This window comes from Lampetra planeri, chromosome 78 (assembly GCF_965212315.1).
Source record: "Lampetra planeri chromosome 78, kcLamPlan1.2.h2, whole genome shotgun sequence".
NCBI classification, from domain to species: Eukaryota; Metazoa; Chordata; class Hyperoartia; order Petromyzontiformes; family Petromyzontidae; genus Lampetra; species Lampetra planeri.
The window spans coordinates 2,042,243-2,064,582 of record NC_136183.1 but is presented as its reverse complement, the minus strand read 5'-3'; the positions used below and the strand labels follow the sequence as shown (position 1 = coordinate 2,064,582).

The 22,340-nt window shown below is 48.2% G+C and overlaps 1 protein-coding gene across 1 annotated transcript in view; it reads left to right on the top strand.

The window, feature by feature from the left end:
- Nucleotides 1-19,091, top strand: part of LOC144738222 (uncharacterized) — a 32,429-nt gene extending 13,338 nt beyond the window's left edge. The window contains 4 exon segments of the mRNA XM_078621220.1: nucleotides 14,405-15,024; nucleotides 15,026-15,845; nucleotides 15,847-16,351; nucleotides 16,354-19,091. Of these exon segments, the coding sequence (XP_078477346.1) occupies nucleotides 14,405-15,024; nucleotides 15,026-15,845; nucleotides 15,847-16,351; nucleotides 16,354-16,940 (2,532 nt within the window). The 3' untranslated portion in view covers nucleotides 16,941-19,091.
- The last annotated feature ends 3,249 nt before the right edge of the window (nucleotides 19,092-22,340 follow it).

Here is a 22,340-nt window from a genome sequence, read left to right as displayed (position 1 = left end):
ATAAGCATCTGTTAGCCAAACAGGCACACGAGCACTCACTATTGTTTCAGGACGTTTCGTTAATGACATAATCTTACCAATGAATTCATTGATGTCTACTTTTGCCGTTGGGCACATGTTTCTTTAGCACGTTTCATATGAGTATTGTGAATTTTTACGGATTTTTCCTATCGCTGTGTATGGTTGCTCTACTCGGAGGAGTTAGCCGATTGTTCTGTTACTCAATTTTAACAAACGTAACCATTGAGGGTTAATGGTACAGATTAATGAGTAGGACATCTTCAGGAGTACGGTGTTGACAATTCCGATCATAAGTGTGTTCACATATTAAGAGTGTTTTTAGATATTAAAGTTGCTTAACATAGAAGAGTCTGAGTGGCTCCTTCCTAAGTTCATCTTTTCTTTCTTATATATAAAAGTCTTCGCGTGCTCGCGCTTGCGGGGGATTTGGCTCTCGGATGGTGGGCTGAACGTAGAAAAAAATTTGACAGGCGGCATGCCCTAAGCCCCGCGGTGGGAATAGGCTATTTCGTTTTCCAATCCGTAAACTTTAAAGTAGTTTAATTAACACATTTGTGCCGTTTCTATGATTCATTATTTACTTATTGCGCCACATCGACCGTACCAAGTGACGCTAATTGCGTGGGGGGGGGGGGGACCCTGTCAAGTGGTGCGCGTTCACTCGAGCTCACGGGGACATTTTATTTTACGCGTTTAACAAGGAATAGATATACACATCACGCTGCCGATTTCTCTTCACAGTGTGATGTCCTCTTCCCCCCGCCACCCCAATGCGTGCAGTTACTGATATAAAGTCCTTAGATATTAATTTAATGTTATTAAAGCGGTTACATAGTATTATTCTGGCGAGGGCGGGGGGATGGTGGGGGGGGGGGGCGAGGGTAGTGGCCCAGCCCGCAGCCTGGCAATATCTCACCTCCTCTGGCTTGCCAATCTGGCGAGGCCGCGGGCTCTGCACGGGACGAGGCGTTACTACGCCAATGTAAAGTACTATTTTATTCAATCTTTCGCTAAGAACTCAGGTTTATTGCTTTCTATTATTAAACAAATACATTTACAAATATTACAATGATAATGTTTGTGTACACATAACAACTCGGCTTCATTCTTTACTATTATTAAACTAATAAGTTGCTTAATTCTCTATTACTATTATAATGTTCGTGTGCAGAATCTACATGCGTGTGCCTAAAGTCGATGTCTGTGTGTGTGAGTCCATTTGTGTTTGTGTGCGTGTAAGTCGATGGGTTTCTACGTGTGTGGGTCCATGTCTGTGTGTAAGTTCATGTGTGTGTCTGTCTTTTTCAAACGGACAACGCCCCGTGTGTGTGTGTACGTACAATTGTTTGTGTGTGTGTGTCAGTCCATTTGTGTGCGTATCTGTCGCTGTGTGTGTTTTAGTCCACGTGTGTGTAAGTCCATACGTGTGTGTTTCACTCGATTGTGTGTGTAAGTCAATGTGTGTGTGTGAGTCGATGTGTGTGCTTGGCTCCATCTGAGTGTGTAAGTCAATGTGCGTTTGTGTGTCTGTGTGTCAGTCGATGTGTGTGTGTGTTAATCCATGTGTGTGTATCTAAAGTAGATGTCTGTGTGTCACAGTCCATATGTCTATGGGTGTGTAGGGAAATGTGTGTGTCAGTCTATGTAAGTGTGTGTAAGTCCATGTGTGTGTGTGTGTGTCTTAGTCGATATGTGTGTGGAAGTACATGTGTGTTTACATCAATGTGTTTGTGAGTCCACGTATGTCTGTGTGTGAGTCGATGTGTGTGAGTCACTGTATGTGTGTACGTCGATATATGTGTTTGTAACTCCATGTGTGTGTATCTAAAGTGCATGTCTATGCGTGTGTGAGTCCATATGTGTGTGTGTGTAAGTCCATGTCTTTGTGTGTGTGAGTCGATATGTCTGTGTGTCAGTCCATGGCCGTCTGTGTTAGTCGCTTTGTGTGCATGGCTCCATGTCATTCAGTGTAAGTCCATTTCTTTGCGTGTCTGTAGGTCCATGTGTGTATGTGAGTGAATGTATGTGCTTTATTGACCTGCTCAAGGCCTATGATACCATCAGTAGGCCTGGCCTCTGGGTTCTTCATGCTTTCGGAGTCCCTCAAATTTTGCTCACGATCCTTAAGGACCTTCATGTTGGTGAGCGGCCCCTCGTCAAACTACGTAGCCGTCAGTCAGAGCCATTCCCTCTACACCTTGGGGTGTGACAGGAATGTCCTCTGGCTCCACATTATTTAACATATCTTTTTACCACGTAGTTCGTGAAGACTTCAATGGCTGTTCCCGAGGAATTACCATATGGTACAGATGCAATGGGAGGTTGATCGATGCCCGGGTGCAGTCAAGGGATGCCTCCCTATTGCTCAACCATGTTATGTATGCCGATGCTCTGGTGATTGCTGCTCACTGCGGCTGAACCTGGAGCATGCCACTAAGAGGTGGGGCCTTACCATTAGCCCCACCAAAACTAAGCACCTGCCTGCGTATTTTGTACCATCGAACAATCCACCCCCACAACTCACAATTGGTGATGCGGCAGTTGTGGAGAGATTGCCGAGATTCCAATACCTGCCCAGTGTGCTCATGACCGGCTCCGGTTTAACAGCAGAGGTCTCACTCCAAATCAGTGGAGCGGCATTATCTTTTCATCAGTTGCGTAATGCTGTGTGGAAGCTACCTGGTCTTTCGCTCCGCATGAAGCTCCAGGTCTTCTCGGCCACGGTAATTCCCTCCCTTCTCTACGCTTGCGAAACATGCACCCCCCTAATGGAACATCTTCGCCAGTTAGAAACATTTAGGCAGGCCTGCTAACGATCCTTTCGTGGATTTAACCATATATGTGTGTGTGTGCGTCTAAGTTGATGTGTTTCTATGTGTGTGGGTCAATGTATGTGTGTAAGTCCATGTGTGTATCTTCCTTTTTCGCCCGAGCAACGCCGGGTACTTACCGCTAGTCAATTTATAACATTTTTGACATGCGTTTTTCTGGATTTTTTGGTTGTTATTCTGTCTCTCACTGTTCAAATAAACCTACCATTAAAATTATAGACTGATCATTTCTTTGACAGTGGGCAAACGTACAAAATCAGCAGGGGATCAAATACTTTTTTCCCTCACTGTATAGCTACTATACTTTTTAGCAGCGTGTACTGGCTGTAGTAGTCGCTATACTAATTCTAAAGCAGTGTGTCCTGTCTGTAGTAGTAAGGTAGAACCCATTGAGGTACCCTCATTTTGTTTGTAGAATGTACCATTCCAGGTGAAGTAAGTGTTGGTAAGGCAGTTCCTTTCCAAAGTTGGTACATCTGGATTCAGTCACTGTTGGACCAAGTCTTCAATGATTGCAATGGTGTCAGGTACAGGTACCTTGGTGAACAGGGAGTCTACTTTGAAACTGACAAGCAAATCATCGGGAGACAGTGAGATGTCTTTGATTAGAGAAACCAAGTGAGCTGAATTAAGTACAGCTGAGGTATTCTTGCCCGTGAAAGCAAGCAGGGTCTCAGACAGAAATCGGGCCAGTTTGTAGGTGGGTGAGTTAATGGTGAAGACGATAGGACGGAGCAGGGTACCTACTTTGTGGATTTTTGTAAGGCCATAAAATCTGGGTGGTCTCGCAGCCGAAGGTTTTAGAGAGAGCTGCGTGGTCGGTTCGATTAGAGAAGTCGAATTAGTGATGATGTTGGTTTTCGTGGCTAGGCAGTTGGTGGGATCTTTATTGATTTTGGTATAGCTGCCATCATTAAGAAGGTCCTGAATTTTGTTGTTGTAAGTGGTTTTATCCAGGATGACAGTGGCATTGCCTTTGTCGGCTGAGAGGATGACAATGCCATCTCTCTTTTTTAATTGAGCGAGTTCAAAACGCTCGTCCTTGCTGATGTTGCTAACGGGTTTCTTAGCGTTTTTGAGGATAGCAGCGATTTCAAATCTTGCAACGTCTGCTGGGATGTGTCCCAAACCTTTGAGGGCTATGTCGACCTGGGCAATGATATGACACACTGGGATGTGTTTAGGGGAGACTTGCGAAATTCAACCCTTTAGCTAGTACCGATTTTAGTCTGTCGGAAATTGGGCTGTTACTCTGATTGATAAAAATCTTGTTAACATCTGACTTTTTAACATGTGGCTTGGGCTTCTTTTTTGACATGAGGTTGAATTTAGCAATCAAGTTAACTTTACGTTTAGTTGACATTGAAGTAGCTGAAGAAACTGTCATGTTATCTACATGGTCCCAATCAGATGTGGACATTTGATCTGTTAATGCAAAGTGTGATTGTAAGAGAGTCTTGTCTAATTTATCAAGTTAAAATCGGAGCAATCTTATTCTCTCTGAGATTAGAGCTAGGCTCGCCCTAAACATAGTCTACATTATAGACTGCCAGTACACTTAACTCCGATTAAGAACCAGGCCTATCTATATTAGTGTTTTTTTTATTATTTTTACTATTTCGATTTTAATTAACTTTTTTTATTAAGATTTTTCTATCTATGTGACTTTACCGAAAGAACCAAGAATATAGTACTTAATAGTGCTGTGATAAGGCCTAGTCCCATGCAGGGGCCCCGGTCTCGTGTATGCGCAGATATGTGCTTTGGCGCTCGCTCAGCATAGTAATATAATAATTAATAGTACTAAATTGTTATATCATGGGACCTCCGCCTTTTGGCGTCCTCTGGTCTATCACTGTTTGAGACTAGGCTCGAAAGAAAGCTGTCTCTGGTGTAGACCAATCAGTTTCAAGGACAATGCATATATTATCAGTGTGGTTTTTTTTTTTTGCATTTTGACTGCAAGTATTGTGGTTAATGCAGACATGAATCCTTGTAAAAAGGTTTCAGTTTTGCTGCCAGAAAAAAAGGGGAACAAACCTACCATACCATTGTTGCCAGATAGAAGGGTAAAAAAACAATTATATTGTTTTATATTCTTAGGTTTTTTCGGTAAAGTCACGTAGGTAAAACATCAAAATTAATGAAAATAAAAAAAAAAAAAAAATCACGACGTTTCGGAGGCAACACAAGTCTCCGTCATCAGGTGGGACCGTCACAGCCGAATTAGCTGCATCAAGTGAGGCAATGATTCAAGATGTAATCCCTTATAAGCAAGTTGAAGGGGGGAGGAGAGGGGGGGGAGCTCATCAGAATGTGGTAGCCAATGAATGGAACGTATCAGGAGGGAGGGGGTGCGGGACTCAAAGACAGCACGGAGTGCTATCTTTGAGCTGTCTTTGAGCCCCGCCCCCCCTCCCTCCCGATACGTTCCATTCATTGGCTACCACATTCTGATGAGCTCCCCCCCCCTCTCCTCCCCCCTTCAACTTGCTTATAAGGGATTACATCTTGAATCATTGCCTCACTTGATGCAGCTAATTCGGCTTGTGACGGTCCCACCTGATGACGGAGACTTGTGTTGCCTCCGAAACGTCGTGATTTTTGTTTTATTTTATTTTATTTTCATTAATTTTGATGTTTTACCTACGTGACTTTACCGAAAAAACCTAAGAATATGAATCCTTGCAGTCACGAAAGCTTCAAATCTAGAATTAATTATATTTTTACTGGCAAATGAGGTTCCAATGGTGTAAATGCTTCACCCGAGCTCTCATACTCTGATAGTGCATTGTCTTTGAGTTGTGCGCCTTTTGGCGTCATCTGGTCCAACCCATGTGAGACTAGGCTCTAAGGAAAGCTGTCTCGGGTGTGGACCAATCAACTTCAAGGACAGTGCACATTATCAGAGTTTTGTTTTTTGTTTGCATTATGACTGCAGGTATTGTGGTCTATGCAAACATGACTCCTTGTAAAAAGGTGTCAGTTTTGTTGCCAGATAGAAGGGTAAAATAAACAATTATCAAACCTATTATAGTTTGGTACTGGTGTAGTAACGCTTATGACTCGTTCACACCGGAGTTGGAGGCACACTTGTTTATTTAACACCACACGTTGTGACATACACACTGAGGGGGTATCGGCCCCCTCACCCGTCTATCTGAGGACACACCTCTAGGCTAACCCTAGCCTGCCTTTGAGTCCTCCTCTAATGGGCTAGGGGAGGCTATCTTGGCCCGACACTGGTCAGTCGGGCCCGGTACCCAGAGTCCAGACCAGCACTGGCTCTGGCTCTGGTACCACGCCACTGGCTCGAGCCTGCGCGGTCCTGATAAGGACGGCGTGCCAGGGGGAGACCAGGGCTCTATCTAGGACGTCTTCCGTCTCCTCTTCTTAGCTAACACAACACTCCCGAGCCCCTCGATACATTCCCCTTTTATACCCAACCCCTCCCTGAGGGGTGGGGCCCCGGGGGATCATAATGACCGAATCGACCCCCCAGGGTGTCTGGCGCGGACGTCGCAGAGGGCACCTGCTCGTGCACACATGTAGCCCCGCCTACTGTGTTTGTTTACCATAGGCTGCCATGCATAACGGGCTCTCTCTCTAACACCCCTACATCACTCCCCCCCGCATAGCATGCAGCCGTCCCGGCTGCCAACATACAAAAATTTGACAATAAAGGTGCCTTCACCCCCTGACCGCGCGTGTGCCTCACTATTTTTGAACAATAACAGGAACCAGAACAAGAACGCAACAGCAAGATGAGAAAACAACCCGTCGCACCCCCCCCGAATAAATACGAATTCCGTAAAAAAAACAGCCTATATACAATCAGCAGGGAACCCACCACGCACACACAACACACGGTGAAGCCAACATATGTACATCCGAGGAGTGGGGAACACACCACCCACACAACATCCAATGAACACAACAGCTATGTACACATTTTCCGGCCTCACAACAGTTTGCGCATTTTAGCGCGCGTCCTTGCAGCGGGCCCCTCACACGGGGTAACCGCGTGTGGCGGACCATCAGGTGGCAATTGTCCGTCTTGGGGTGAGCATTCATCCGACTCCGCGTGACCCTCGGTATCCGCAGGAGGGGTGATTGGGCGTGAGCCCGTCACTCCTGATGCACCTGAAGGTGGCACAGCCGGCAAGGCATTAGGTGAGAGCGACGGAGACGGACCCAGCGAGTCGGCCGACCCCCCACATGCTTGGCCACGCGCGTGTGAAGTGTGATTGTGTACCGCAGAGAAGGGTTTTAACCTAGAGGGGTGCACGAACCATCGCCGCTTCCCCCACTTGATGCGCACGCACTGCGGTCGTAACACCTCCACCACTTCCACAGGGCCCCGCCACGGCCGCACCAGTTTAGAGGAGGTTGCCAGTGGCACCTGGGGGCAGTGCAGCCATGCCTTGTCCCCCGGCTTCCACTGCAGCATGTGCGCTCGACTCAATCTGAGGCGCTCATTCGCCTTCTGACGGAGGTCAGAGTTTTGCATTGCAGCATCCCGTGCCTCGGTCAATTTGTCCAGATTAAATTTAACGTGGTCAGCCAGATTAGTTTTTCCCTGCGGCACGGGGATCTGCAACTGGGCACGAACAGGCGGGTCTGGTTCTCGGCCGTACATGAGGTAAAAGGGAGAAAACCCCGTAGCTGCATGGGGTGCCATCCGGTACGCCGCCAAGACCCCCTGAATTTGTAGGTCCCAATCCGTTTGCGAGTCCGAAACTTGTTGTGATAACATGGACGTGATGGTGCGATGCAACCGTTCGACCATCCCGTCAGTTTGTGGGTGATATGGGGAGGTGCGAATTTTCTTTGTGCCCAGGAGATCACAGACTTGTCTGAGTAGTTTACCGGAAAAATTTCTGCCCTGGTCGGTCAGCAGCCTCTCCGGAGCACCTTTGTCCAGGACATAACCCTGAACAAAGGCCTCCACGATGGCTGCTGCCGACTGGTTGGCCAGAGGCCAGGCCATAGGCCAGCGTGTAAAATACTCGACACCAGTCAACAAATATCTATTCCCCCTGGGGGTGGCGGGGAATGGTCCCAAAATGTCCAGAGCGACCAGCTCGTTTATCCTGGACACTTTGATCGATTGCAAGGGCGGGTTAGACTCCCGTGCCGGCGGTTTGCGTTGTGCACATCGAGGGCATGATCCCAACAAATCCCCAACATCCCTCGTCATGCCAGGCCAATAAAAATCAAGTTGCAGCAAGGCGAGAGTCTTTTGGGTCCCCAGGTGTAGGAGGCGCTCATGAGCGGCCCATACCACCCTGCCCCGCAACCCAGTAGGGACCACCAGCCGATGTCGACGCGACTTCCCGTCCCAATGCATCAGCAGGCCTTGGCACATTTCCCATGCGTCGGAACCACCTCTTTTTCCCCCCGCCGCACCGCCAACGCGACGTCGCCACCCGAGGAGGGACACATCCTCCATCTGGAGGCGCCCCCAGTCAATGACGGGCAACCCCAACAGGGAATCTTTGCCCTGTTGTTCGATCGAATTAGTAACTACTGTATCGTCGTCGTTGGCGGCCGCCAAGACAGGAACCGATGTGTCCCCTGGAGGTCTGCAACGTCCAGACCCCAGGAGGCATGCACACTCGGAGGTGGTTGGCAAGCGCGACAGAGCGTCCGCGTTGGTGTGGCGAACGCCCTTACGGTATGTGGTTTGGAAATCGTAATCCTGGAGGACCTCCAACCATCGGGACAATTGTCCCGATGGCTGTTGAACCCTCAGGGCGTACTGCAGTGCCGCATGATCTGTGCGGACGGTGAAATGCCGACCGTACAGATATGGGCGATACTGTTGGATGAAATGGACAATTGCCAACAGTTCCCTACGGGTGACACAATATCGTTGCTCCGCTGGAGACAACACCCGACTGCCGTACGCAACCACACGTTCCACGCCGTCAACCACCTGGGAGAGCACGCCCCCAATACCCGTGTTGCTCGCATCGGTGTCGAGCAAGAATGGTTTTGAAAAATCAGGGTAAATCAGGGGAGGAGCGTTTACCAAAGCGTCCCGAAGGGAGCAAAAAGCAGCTTCCTCCTCCTGACCCCAGCAGAACCGAACCCCTTTTGATGTTAAAGCGTGTAGGGGTTTTGCTATAGTCGCAAAATTAGCGACGAAGCGTCTATAATACGACGCAAACCCAATAAAACTCCTAACCTCTCCCACTGAGGTGGGAGTCGGCCAGGAGCTTACACACTGCGTTTTGGCGGGATCGGTAGAAATACCTGAGCGTCCCACGATGTGCCCCAAATAACGCACCGACTCGCGTAACAAATGGCATTTTTGGGGCTTAAATTTCAAATTAGCAGCCCGCATCTTTAGGAAAACCGCCCGCAACCTCTGGAGATGTTCATCAAAAGTTTTGCCAAAGACAATAACGTCATCCAAATAAATCAGGCACGACTCCCATTGCAATCCAGCCAAAACCAATTCCATCAACCGCTGGAAAGTTGCCGGCGCTGAGTGTAAGCCCATCGGCAACCGGTTGAATTGAAACAGGCCGTGCGGAGTACGGAAAGCAGTTTTAGGCTTTGAATCATCGTCCAGAGGAAGCTGCCAGAATCCCGAAAGTAAGTCCAATGTGGAGAAGAATCGCGCTCCCGCCAAGGCGTCAAGCGATTCGTCCATCCGTGGGAGCGGGTATGCGTCGGCAACCGTAATTTTGTTAAGGCGCCGAAAGTCAACGCAAAACCGCAACGAACCGTCCTGCTTCTTAACCAGGACGATCGGCGCTCCCCAAGGGCTGTTGGAGGGAGAAATGATGTCGGCGGCTAGCATGTCATCAACAGCCGATTTGACATGGTCCTTTTCGGCGGGACTCAACCGAAAAGGATTCTGGCGTATTGGCGCGCTGTCACCCGTATCAATATGGTGACGCAGCAGATTAGTGCAGCCCAAATCGTATTTATCCCGACTGAAAACGTCGGAAAATTCCCTTAGTAGTGTCTTAAGACGTTGACGCTCTAAATTTGACAGGTCCGTCGATCCCGCACAAAGCGCCTCGAGCCACCCTTCATCGCTGTCCGAATGTGGTCGCGGTGCAGGGACAGCGCCGACATGACTCGCGACGGGTTCCTCACAGGGCACCGGCGTTGCGTGAGCAAGCACGGTCCCCTGTGGGACCACCACCGTCTGCGAGCCCACATTGAGGACCGCGATGAAGGGTTCTCCTTCCCCTCTCACTATGGTCTGGGCCGGGAGTAAATCAGGTCCACTGACCCCGGCCCTAGACGGTCCCAACAGAACCCCTTGAGCCCCAATGCCCTTAGCGAAGGGCCGCCGAAGTTTCAAGGGAATCAACATTTGCGCCCCCGGAGGAACGCGCACCGTTCTATCTACGAACGCCGGCACCGTCGCGAACGCCGTCCGGCTCGTAGCGGGGGATGGCAGAAACGCCATGCGTCGGCCCGATGGGAGCTCAATGCATCCCTGGTCGATTAATATCCTAATCGGCATTTTGGCCAGGAAGTCCGTCCCCAGCAGGCACGGAACCGCCAGCGAGGAGGAAACAAAAATCGGCCCAGACAATTTAATATCCCCGACACAAATTTGGGCACGAATTTGTCCGATGATGCCAAGTGAACCCCCGTTAGCAGCAAAGAATGGCACGTTAACAGGCATCAAAGGACGGCTTTGGGCAGGGAGAATGTTATAAATCAACTCCGAAATAATGGTCGCCGATGCTCCTGTATCGACCAGGATGCGCACCTCGACCCCATCGATGTGGCCCACAACGGCCGACGACCCTGACGACGCGGCTACAACCCGATGGGCCAACACGGACCACTGGCTGGGTTCAATCTGAGTACCCAGAGCGGTGCGTGTTGGTGCCATGGTACGCGATATTGGCCCCCCCTTCGCTGCGGTGTTTGAGTGTGTGACGGGCGTGTGCGTGGGCCAAGCATGAGGGGTGCCGCGACTCGCCGGATTATGATGGTGGAGCTTGTGACGAGGGCCAGCGTCCCGTTGAGGTGTCGTCCTGCGCTGCCCAGGAGAGCGGCACCCCGAGGCGACGTGGCCCCGGATGCCGCAGTTGTAACAGCGTGGAAGCGCTGGTGACGACGATGGATGTTGTAGACGGCTTGAACCGGCCCGGTCCTCCCGTACTCCCGCTCCATGCTGCCGTTGATGGTCGATGGCGCAAACCTCTTCCGCCGGGAGGGTGGCTGCAGCGACGGCACGCCCGCTCGCCGCCTTGCTGGCCTTCCGTCGTTGAGAGGACAGGTTTGCGTGGAGAAGACGGGCCGCTTGGAGGGAGCACATCTCTGCATCGTCCTGTGCGACAATGACGATGTCTAAGTCGTCCGCCAGCAAAAGTATCTTCTCTGTCACCATGGCGTCGACACCCTCGTCATCCATTCGTGGAAAGGCCTCCTTCGCCAGTGCCAGGAGGCTTGTGCGGTACGCCAGGGGCGACTCCTTCGTCCCTCGCTGGCGATCGTAAAAGAGTTGGCGACAGTCCGATGGTGGACCATATACCGCCGACAGCACCTGCATCGCCTTCCGCAGCGTGGAGCGCCTCTCCTTCGAAGCCGATGTTAGAGTGGCGAGGGCGTCGCTGTCGAGAAGTGCTGGCAGCGCGCGGAGAGCCTCGGCGTCTGTCCACTGTGCCATCTCCTGGTAAACGAGGAAGCGCCGCTGGAAGCCGCCCCAGTCGCCATCCTCGCCCACAAATTCCTTGAGTGGAGGTAGCCGCTGATGTAAGGCAGCGGCTGCAGAGGAAGAACGCACTCCCTCGTCCGCCTCACTCAAGTCAGCGTCGGCACGAACCAGCGATGGCATCGCCGGTCGCACCCGTGGTGACGTTCCGCCCGTTGGTGGTGACGCGGCAGGTACTGTACTCCCGCCGTTGGACGCGATGCTTAGAGCGGCCACGCCCTCAGCAGCAGCTGCGGCGATGGCGGGAGTTTCAAAATGTTGCTCCGTGGAAATGGCGGGAAGGCGCTGTGATCGTCGGCTGCCGTTGCCCCGTGGCGGTCCCGCAGCCCCCAGCTGCGTGATGGTGTCGAGCATGGCGGCTGCGGCGTACAGCAGCTCGGTCAGCTTCGCGTGCGCCTCCCTCAGCCCCTCCATCGACGGCTCCCCTTCCTCCAGCTGCTGTGGCGTGGATGCGCCCAGCCCCGGCTGGTCGATGGCATCTTCAGCCGTCTCGGGCCCTCCGACTGCAGTGGTGTCTTCTGCCTCTGGTACCCCGACTCGAGTCGTCCGGCGTGTATCCATGTTCGTACTTTGTTTCACTTCTGACGCCAGATGTAGTAACGCTTATGACTCGTTCACACCGGAGTTGGAGGCACACTTGTTTATTTAACACCACACGTTGTGACATACACACTGAGGGGGTATCGGCCCCCTCACCCGTCTATCTGAGGACACACCTCTAGGCTAACCCTAGCCTGCCTCTGAGTCCTCCTCTAATGGGCTAGGGGAGGCTATCTTGGCCCGACACTGGTCAGTCGGGCCCGGTACCCAGAGTCCAGACCAGCACTGGCTCTGGCTCTGGTACCACGCCACTGGCTCGAGCCTGCGCGGTCCTGATAAGGACGGCGTGCCAGGGGGAGACCAGGGCTCTATCTAGGACGTCTTCCGTCTCCTCTTCTTAGCTAACACAACACTCCCGAGCCCCTCGATACATTCCCCTTTTATACCCAACCCCTCCCTGAGGGGTGGGGCCCCGGGGGATCATAATGACCGAATCGACCCCCCAGGGTGTCTGGCGCGGACGTCGCAGAGGGCACCTGCTCGTGCACACATGTAGCCCCGCCTACTGTGTTTGTTTACCATAGGCTGCCATGCATAACGGGCTCTCTCTCTAACACCCCTACACTGGTAAAGGAGGTCTAATGATGTAGATGTTTACCCTGAGCCCTCATTACTTTGATAGTGTATTGCCTTTGAGCTGTACGCCTTTTGGCGTCATCTGGTCTCGCACCAATTGAGATGAGGCTCTAAAGAAAGCTGTCTCTGGTGTGGACCAATCAGTTTCACGGACAATGCATATATTATCAGAGTTTTTTTGTTGCATTTTGACTGCAAGTATTGTGGTTAATGCAGACATGACTCATTGTAAAAAGGTTTTGGTTTTGTTTCCAGAAAAAAAGGGGAACAACCCTATTATTATGACAATGCATATACTATCAGAGCATGTTTTTTTTGCATTTTGACCACAAATATACATAGTGTTTATGCAGAAATGATTCCTTGAAAAAGGTTTAAGTTTGGTGTTTTAACATCTTAACACCAGTTTTGTTGCCAGAAAAAAATGGGAAAACCTATTCTTATACTAAATTGTTAATTTAACTTCTTTAAAGTTGACGGATGCAAAATGCGATTAGCGCTGGCTCACCACGGGGCTTATCACATGGTACCCGGGTACTTTTTTTAAACGTCAACTCCACGGTTCGCGAGTCAAATCTGCTACAAGTTTCGTATACAGACAGACGGACAGAAAAACAGACAAATTATAATTGTATAGGTAAGAGATGATGATCCATGTGAAATGTATGTGGATTTAAGAGTTTGTCTTTGTGGGGAGCTGTGGCGCAGTTATTTCACTGCATTATGAATTCAACAATTAGTTTGATTATCGCCGACAGCAAACACAATTGATAAGTGAAAGCTGGACTTATTATGGTCCTCTGCTATGTTGATTGATCTTAAATTAATTACATGGTGAAGTGAGGAAGCATTAATACTGAGAACATCAAGGTGGCCAGGCATGGTTCTGGACACCACCACCTTTTTATAATGCCAGTGTGTGACAGTGTCAAGTTTGTATTTACAGTAAAGTATATTAACTATTGAACACGGAGGTTAAATCAAAACAATAGCTTATTTTTGTTTTCCTCTGGAACTTTTTGTAAGAATGGAATCAGTCAGGAAATTAACACAGCATATATGCTGCTAAAGTTAGATCTGTTCATCCAAGCATTCAAGCAAATCAGCCTGGCTTCACACCTCTAAGTTGTGATTGGACGTTAATTTATGCATTTCTGCAGAATACAAATAGTATTATTTTCAACAGCCGTTGCTATGTTAACTGAATTGTGCTTTTATAAATATTGCTTTTGTCGCCAGGCAGCCGAAATTTTGTGCTTGGTGTTTTGGGTTAATATTTATTTTGAAGATACTAGGGCCTCCAGGCATATTTATAACCATTTGCCCTCTCATTGTGTGCCTTAACAGCCCGTGTGATGGATTGGGGAATATCTTTAATATATGAATAAATATAGACATGTAAGTTATGTGTGACTATGTATATATTTATTTATTCCTCTGTGCCTCGATACTGACGTAGATGGTGTGGATATTTTTTCTGTCTGCAGCTGACGCTTCTTCCGACACTTCCTCAGCAGAATTGGTCTGATGGAGCAGAGGCACTCGGCGCAGCTCGGTAGAAAAAGGCAACAATGCGACCAGTGTGCATACAGCACAGATCGTGCTGGAAATTTGACACAGCACCAGAAAACTCACACAGGAGAGAAACCCTTCAAGTGCACTGTGTGTGAGAAGGCATTTGCAGTGTCAAGATATCTTAAAAAAACACCAGAAAACGCACACAGGAGAGAAACCCTTCAAGTGCACTGTGTGTGAGAAGGCATTTACAGTGTCATCAAATCTTAAAACACACCAGAGAACACACACAGGAGATAAACCCTTCAGGTGTAGTGTGTGTGGGAAGGCATTTTCAGATCCATATGTTCTTAAAAAACACCAGAGAACACACACGGGAGAGAAACCCTTCAGGTGTAGTGTGTGTGGGACGGCATTTTCATATTCATCTGTTCTTAAAAAACACCAGAGAACACATACGGGAGAGAAGAAACCCTTCAGTTGTAGTGTGTGTGGGAAGGAATTTTCAGATTCATTCGCCCATAAAATACACCAGAGAACACACACGGGAGAGAAACCTTTCAAGTGCACTGTCTGTGAGAAGGCATTTGCAGAGTCATCAGTTCTTCAGATCCACCAGAGAACACACACAGGAGAGAAACCCTTCAAGTGCAGTGTGTGTGAGAAGGCATTTGCACAGTCATTGAATCTTAAAACACACCATAGAACACACACAGGAGAGAAACATTTCAAGTGCACTGTGTGTGAGAAGGCATTTGCACAATCAGCAAATCTTCAGAGGCACCAGAAAAAACACAGGAGATAAACCCTTCAAGTGCACTGTCTGTGAGAAGGCATTTGCATGGTCATCAGGTCTTCAGATCCACCAGAGAGCACACACGGGAGAGAAACATTTTAAGTGCAGTTTGTGTGAGAAGACATTTTCAAATTCATTTTGTTTTAAAAGGCACCAGATAAGACACACAGGAGAGAAACCCTTCACGTGCACTCTGTGCGGGAAGCCCTTTTCAGATTCATCACATCTTAAAAAACACCAGAGAACGCACACAGGAGAGAAACCTTTCAGGTGCACTCTGTGCGGGAAGCCCTTTGCAGATTCATCACATCTTAAAAAACACAGGAGAATGCACACAGGAGAGAAACCCTTTAAGTGCACTGTCTGTGAGAAGGCATTTGCATGGTCATCAGATCTTCAGATCCACCAGAGAACACACACAGGAGAGAAACCCTTCAAGTGCACTGTCTGTGAGAAAGCATTTGCATGGTCATCAGGTCTTCAGATCCACCAGAGAACACACACAGGAGAGAAACCCTTCAAGTGCACTGTCTGTGAGAAGGCATTTGCATGGTCATCAGGTCTTCAGATCCACCAGAGAACACACATGGGAGAGAAACGTTGCAAGTCCAGTTTGCGTGGGAAGGTATTTTCAGGTTCATCTCCTCATGAACGGCACCAGAGAACACACATGGGAGAGAAACCCTTCAGGTGCCTTTTGTGCGATAAAGCATTTGCAAAGTCATCAGATCTTGAAAAACACCAAAGAACACACAAAGGAGAGAAACCCTTCAGGTGCACTTTGTGCGGGAAGCCCTTTGCAGATTCATCACATCTTAAAAAAACACCAGAGAACGCACACAGGAGAGAAACCCTTCAAGTGCACTGTCTGTGAGAAGGCATTTGCATGGTCAACAGGTCTTCAGATCCACCAGAGAACACACACAGGAGAGAAACCCTTCAAGTGCACTGTCTGTGAAAAGGCATTTGCATGGGCATCAGGTTTTCAGATCCACCAGAGAACACACACGGGAGAGATACGTTTCAAGTCCAGTTTGTGTGGGACCGTATTTTCAGGTTCATTTAATTTTAAACGGCACCAGAGAACACACACAGGAGAGAAACCCTTCAAGTGCACTGTGTGCGCAAAGGCGTTCACACGGTCATCATATCTTCAAAGGCACAAGAGAACACACACAGGAGAGAAACCCTTCAAGTGCAGTGTTTGTGGGAAGGCATTTTCAGATGAATCATTTCTTAAAATACACCAAGGAACACACACAGGAGAGAAACTCTTCAGGTGCACTCTGTGCGAGAAGCACTTTGCAGATTCATCACATCTTAAAAACACCAGAGAATGCACACAGGAGAGAAACCCTTCAAGTGCACTGTCTGTGAGAAGGCATTTGCATGGTCATCAGGTCTTCAGATCCACCAGAGAACACACACAGGAGAGAAACCCTTCAAGTGCAGTGTGTGTGAGAAGGCATTTGCACAGTCATCAGTTCTTCATCGACACCAGAGAACACACAGGCATCAGAAGATCCCCAAGGAGTGTAGTCTGAAATCGACTTGTGAAAGTCAAAGTGCTGCAATGAGCCCATCCCTCCTGAAAAAAGAACCAGAAGTGAATTCCGGCCTGGACATTATGAAATGTTTAAAGGTGAAATTTGAAGAGGCGACAGTGAAGAGTGAAGAAGTGAAGGTAAAATGTGAAGATTTAATGAAGAGCGAAGAATTGATGGTAAAATGTGAAGATGAACATTCAACTCCAAAAGCAGACCTTCACATCAATGGAGGCAACGTGAAGCAGGAGGAGAATTCTGACTGTGAGGCAGAGCGAGGCAACTCCCAGCAGTTTGTGGAAGTGGAGGTGTGGGTGGACTTCTTAGACAATACAAAGTCAAATGGAGACCCTGTAGATGTGTAAGCTTGAGACAATGAGGTTCCAATAGATTCACCTTTGTCACAGGCCTTTAATGAAAAGAACGTGAAGTTGAACACTCCATTCCTAAGTTCAACCTGCAGAGTAAGAGCGACCAGTATTGGCGGATCTGTGGGTTGGGTAGATTTCTAACTAGGAGCCAGAGCCAATATGCTCCCAAGCTTTCACTATGTTATAATAATATTAACATGTATATGGTGCTTGCTTATTCGCCTCAACAACTCGGAGTTTCGTATCATATCTCATCACAAACACTCGAAGAGCACGCCTTTTGGCGTCCTCTTGTCTAAAATGGTTTGATACTAGGCTCGAAAGAAAGCTGTCTCTGGTGTGGACCAATCAATTTCAAAGACAATGCATATATTATCAGTGTTTTTTGTTTGCATTCTGACCCCAAGTATTGTGGTTAATGCAGACCATGATTCATTCTTAAAGGTTTCAGTTTGGTGTTTTAACATCTCAACACCTGATTTGTTGCCATAAAAAAGAGGAAAACATTCTCACTCGAAGAGCAAGTTGTATATATAACCAAGTAATTATGATAGTATTAGACCTATAGTCATTCAGAGGTGATACAATGCGAATGGGTCAAGCACACACGACCAAGATAATATGTATTCCACGGGATCAGAGCCTCACCGACCGCCTTTGGCTTCCAGTAGCTAACAGCACATGGTAGCAGTAAATTATGTATGCAGCGGGGCGCCTCCCCCTAATATATCAAATACCACGCAAGAATTCCAAACAGCGATGTGAGTGCAGTGAACGCTGCTCAAAACGTACTTGGAGTCACTTGCAGAGTCAAAACTGCGGAAAGTGATACGGTTCCAAGCTATAAGAGGTGTAAAATAAAAAATGTTTTGCTTCCAACCCGTGATGAGAGAACGGAATACATGGCGACAGCAAGCACACCCGTGCACAATAGGTCACTACTTCAAAGGCCACAGCACCCCTTTTTGAGAGACTGCAAGTCTCATGCAAAAAAATGTAACACAACCCGTGATGGGAGCGTGGGGTATGCTGCCCAAAACATGAACAGAAACATGGCGGTAATAAAGACATCTGGACAACAAACAGCCCAAGCGACTTCAAAAGGAAAACAGCTGCCCCTTCATAAGAAGAAAGAGCCTGAGGTGAAAAAATTCAGATATAAGCAAGAACGCAAGAACCGAAATCAGTACTGCTCAAATAATTGCCCAACTGCGACTGTGGAGAAGTCCGAACCATCAAGCACATCACCGTTGAATGCTCCATCCATGCACATCCTGGTGGTATCGCTGAAATCCACACTGCGTCAATCACATAATTGGACTGGATGAGTAACCTCTGCATTCATTTCTTTTCACAATGCCATACTAAATAATAAGAAGTACTGCGAGTGGCAGGCTCCAGGGATTGCTCTCGGGACTGGCAAGTTGATAGGGAGCTCTGCATCAGCAGAAGCCACGCATCACGGAGAGTTGTTTTGCGTCATTAAGAGAGGCTGCCAGCCAAGGTTGGTGCTCGCAGGATTATAATACAAATGTGGGGAAGAGCATTACTATTCCCGGTGGTGAGGTCGCTGTGTACAGCTAACACATGCGATCATAGTGACAATTGTTCCAATTGTGCTCCGATCAAAGTCAACCCCTCGAGGGAAAGCTGGTGCAACCACTATTCGTGAGAGTGCCCCTTTGAATCGCAACCCACAGACGAAGTTTAGTTGAGGATCGGATCAGAGACTGACACGGAACGATATAACTTGATCTGAAGCGTGTCCTCTGTGTAGCACGAGTCGTACAGACAACTGGAAGAGGACTCTTGAAAAGGGGGGGGGGGGGGGGGGGGGAGACGACAGGCGCTGTCTCTCCAAGTCGTTCCACAGTCTACAAGGATCAAAAGTGTCTGGTGCCAATGGGGGTGACGCGCGTCAACCAGCGGACGAGCTGCAAGCGGTGTCTGGCGACGGGATCATCGCGCACATCTATGGAGACGTAGCCGGACCCATCATCCCTGCCAGCACGGGCATCGCCGACAGCGTGACCAGCGTGCCAACTCGGGCAACCACCCCAGCGGTGGAGAAAGACTGACGAAGCAGCCGAGAACGCGTGTTCACACACACGCCGACCCAGCGCCCCTGCTGGGGACCTGAGGAATTTTCGGTACAAGTGTAGTGACATAGAATGGTCACTACTGTGTCGGCCTGTACGAAGGCTGGGGGCCTCAAGGGGGTGCCTGGGGGGTCACGTGGTGGAGGGATCCGGACCTTCCCAGAGGTGGGGGAAGAGAGGCGTGTCCTGGGAAGGGAGGCGTGGCCTGAAGAGAGCCAGCCACGCCGGGGCGGAGCCAGCCACGCCAAACCAGATATAAGCGTGGTGTGAACGCAGAGCGAGGCTGTTGTACTGTACTCCGAAGTGAAGACATCATCGGTCGTCAAGTCCCGAGTCGTCGTCCTGGGCCAGGCAGGCCGTTGCCTGCCTGGTCCAGTCTGTGTCGCGTTCCAGAGTGTTAGTGAGTTGAGGAAGGTGGTCACCACCTCATGTACAGCGTTATGTTATTTACCGTTTAATAAATAGTGTTGCCTCCAAGCTGCGTGTGTGTGCACCTAATTCGGTCTTACTACACAAGGAACGCAGCACCTCGGAAGTCGCTAACTCAACAGTTAGCAAGAATTATTCTTTGGTTCTTTTCGGTTAAGTCACGTCTAAAAATAAAATAAAATAATAAATTAAAATGACATATTACGACGTTTCGATTGCAACACAAGCAATCATCATCAGGTATAAAAGAAATAGCAACAAAAAATCTAACTAGAAAACTATAGACAGACATACAAGCAGACAGACATCACAACAGCACACAGCGAGATGACACACATCGGCACAAAGAGAGGGGTCGTTTCTGTGACGGTCCCTTAAATATAGAGAGGGGGGGCGGGGACGGAGAGAGGGAGGGGGCAGAGAGAATTAGCATATCAATGAGTGTACGGCCACGTACTCCTGTTGCAAGTAAGATGACAATGTGGAACGGGCACGCAAAATTGAAAATTAGGAGACAGGCATACGAAAATTTAATAACCTAGCAAAATATCGAAATGTGATGTAATACAACACAGAGAGTCGGTTAACACACAATTAACGCATAGCCTGGTTGATTACGTGTTTCAGAATTTGCTAAGTTAGAATTTTAAGTGTGAAAATTCCGAAGAGAGGACACAGGCAGAGAGAACAAATAGTCAGAAAGAAAAAGGATAAGCTTAAAACTTCCCCGTATAAGTGGTTCAATCTTAATTTAGGAGCTTTCGTGACTGCAGGAATTATTCTTTGGTTCTTTTCGGTTAAGTCAGGTCTAAAAATAAAATAAAATAATAAATTAAAATAACATATTACGACGTTTCGATTGCAACACAAGCAATCATCATCAGGTATAAAAGAAATAGCAACAAAAAATCTAACTAGAAAACTATAGACAGACATACAAGCAGACAGACATCACAACGGCACACAGCGAGATGACACACATCGGCACAAAGAGAGGGGTCGTTTCTGTGACGGTCCCTTAAATATAGAGAGGGGGGCGGGGACGGAGAGAGGGAGGGGGCAGAGAGAATTAGCATATCAATGAGTGTACGGCCACGTACTCCTGTTGCAAGTAAGATGACAATGTGGAACGGGCACGCAAAATTGAAAATTAGGAGACAGGCACACGAAAATTTAATAACCTAGCAAAATATCGAAATGTGATGTAATACAACACAGAGAGTCGGTTAACACACAATTAACGCATAGCCTGGTTGATTACGTGTTTCAAAATTTGCTAAGTTAGAATTTTAAGTGTGAAAATTCCGAAGAGAGGACACAGGCAGAGAGAACAAATAGTCAGAAAGAAAAAGGATAAGCTTAAAACTTCCCCGTAGAAGTGGTTCAATCTTAATTTAGGAGCTTTCGTGACTGCAGGAATTATTCTTTGGTTCTTTTCGGTTAAGTCACGTCTAAAAATAAAATAAAATAATAAATTAAAATAACATATTACGACGTTTCGATTGCAACACAAGCAATCATCATCAGGTATAAAAGAAATAGCAACAAAAAATCTAACTAGAAAACTATAGACAGACATACAAGCAGACAGACAGTGTGTAAGTCCATGTGTGTGTGTCTTTTTCAATCGGACAACGCCCCGTGTGTGTACGTACAATTGTTTGTGTGTGTGTGTCAGTCCATTTGTGTGCATATCTGTCGCTGTGTGTGTTTTAGTCCACGTGTGTGTAAGTCCATACGTATGTGTTTCACTCGAGGTGTGTGTGTAAGTCAATGCGTGTGTGTGAGTCGATGTGTGTGCATGGCTCCATCTGAGTGTGTAAGTCAATGTGCGTTTGTGTGTCTATGTGTGTCCGTCGATGTGTGTGTGTGTTAATCCATGTGTGTGTATCTAAAGTAGATGTCTGTGTGTCACAGTCCATATGTCTATGGGTGTGTAGGGAAATGTGTGTGTCAGTCTATGTAAGTGTGTGTAAGTCCATGTGTGTGTGTGTCTTAGTCGATATGTGTGGGTACATGTGTGTTTACATCAATGTGTTTGTGAGTCCACGTATGTCTGTGTGTGAGTCGATGTGTGTGAGTCATTGTATGTGTGTACGTCGATATATGTGTTTGTAACTCCATGTGTGTGTATCTGAAGTGCATGTCTATGCGTGTGTGAGTCCATATGTGTGTATGTGTAAGTCCATGTCTTTGTGTGTGTGAGTCGATATGTCTGTGTGTCAGTCCATGGCCGTCTGTGTTAGCCGCTTTGTGTGCATGGCTCCATGTCAGTCAGTGTAAGTCCATTTCTTTGCGTGTCTGTAGGTCCATGTGTGTATGTAAGTGAATGTATGTGCTTTTTGACCTGCTCAAGGCCTATGCTACCATCAGTAGGCCTGGCCTCTGGGTTGTTCTTCATGCTTTCGGAGTCCCTCAAACTTTGCTCACGATCCTTAAGGACCTTCATTTTGGTGAGCGGCCCCTCGTCAAACTACGTGGCCGTCAGTCAGAGCCATTCCCTCTACACCTTGGGGTGTGAAAGGAATGTCCTCTGGCTCCACATTATTTAACATCTTTTTACCACGTAGTTCGTGAAGACTTCAATGGCTGTTCCCGAGGAATTACCATATGGTACAGATACAATGGGAGGTTGATCGATGCCCGGGTGCGGTCAAGGGATGCCTCCCTACTGCTCAACCATGTTATGTATGCCGATGCTCTGGTGATTGCTGCTCACTGCGGCTGAACCTGGAGCTTGCCAATAAGAGGTGGGGCCTTACCATTAGCCCCACCAAAACTAAGCACCTGCCTGCGTATTTTGTACCATCGAACAATCCACCCCCACAACTCACAATTGGTGATGCGGCAGTTGTGGAGAGATTGC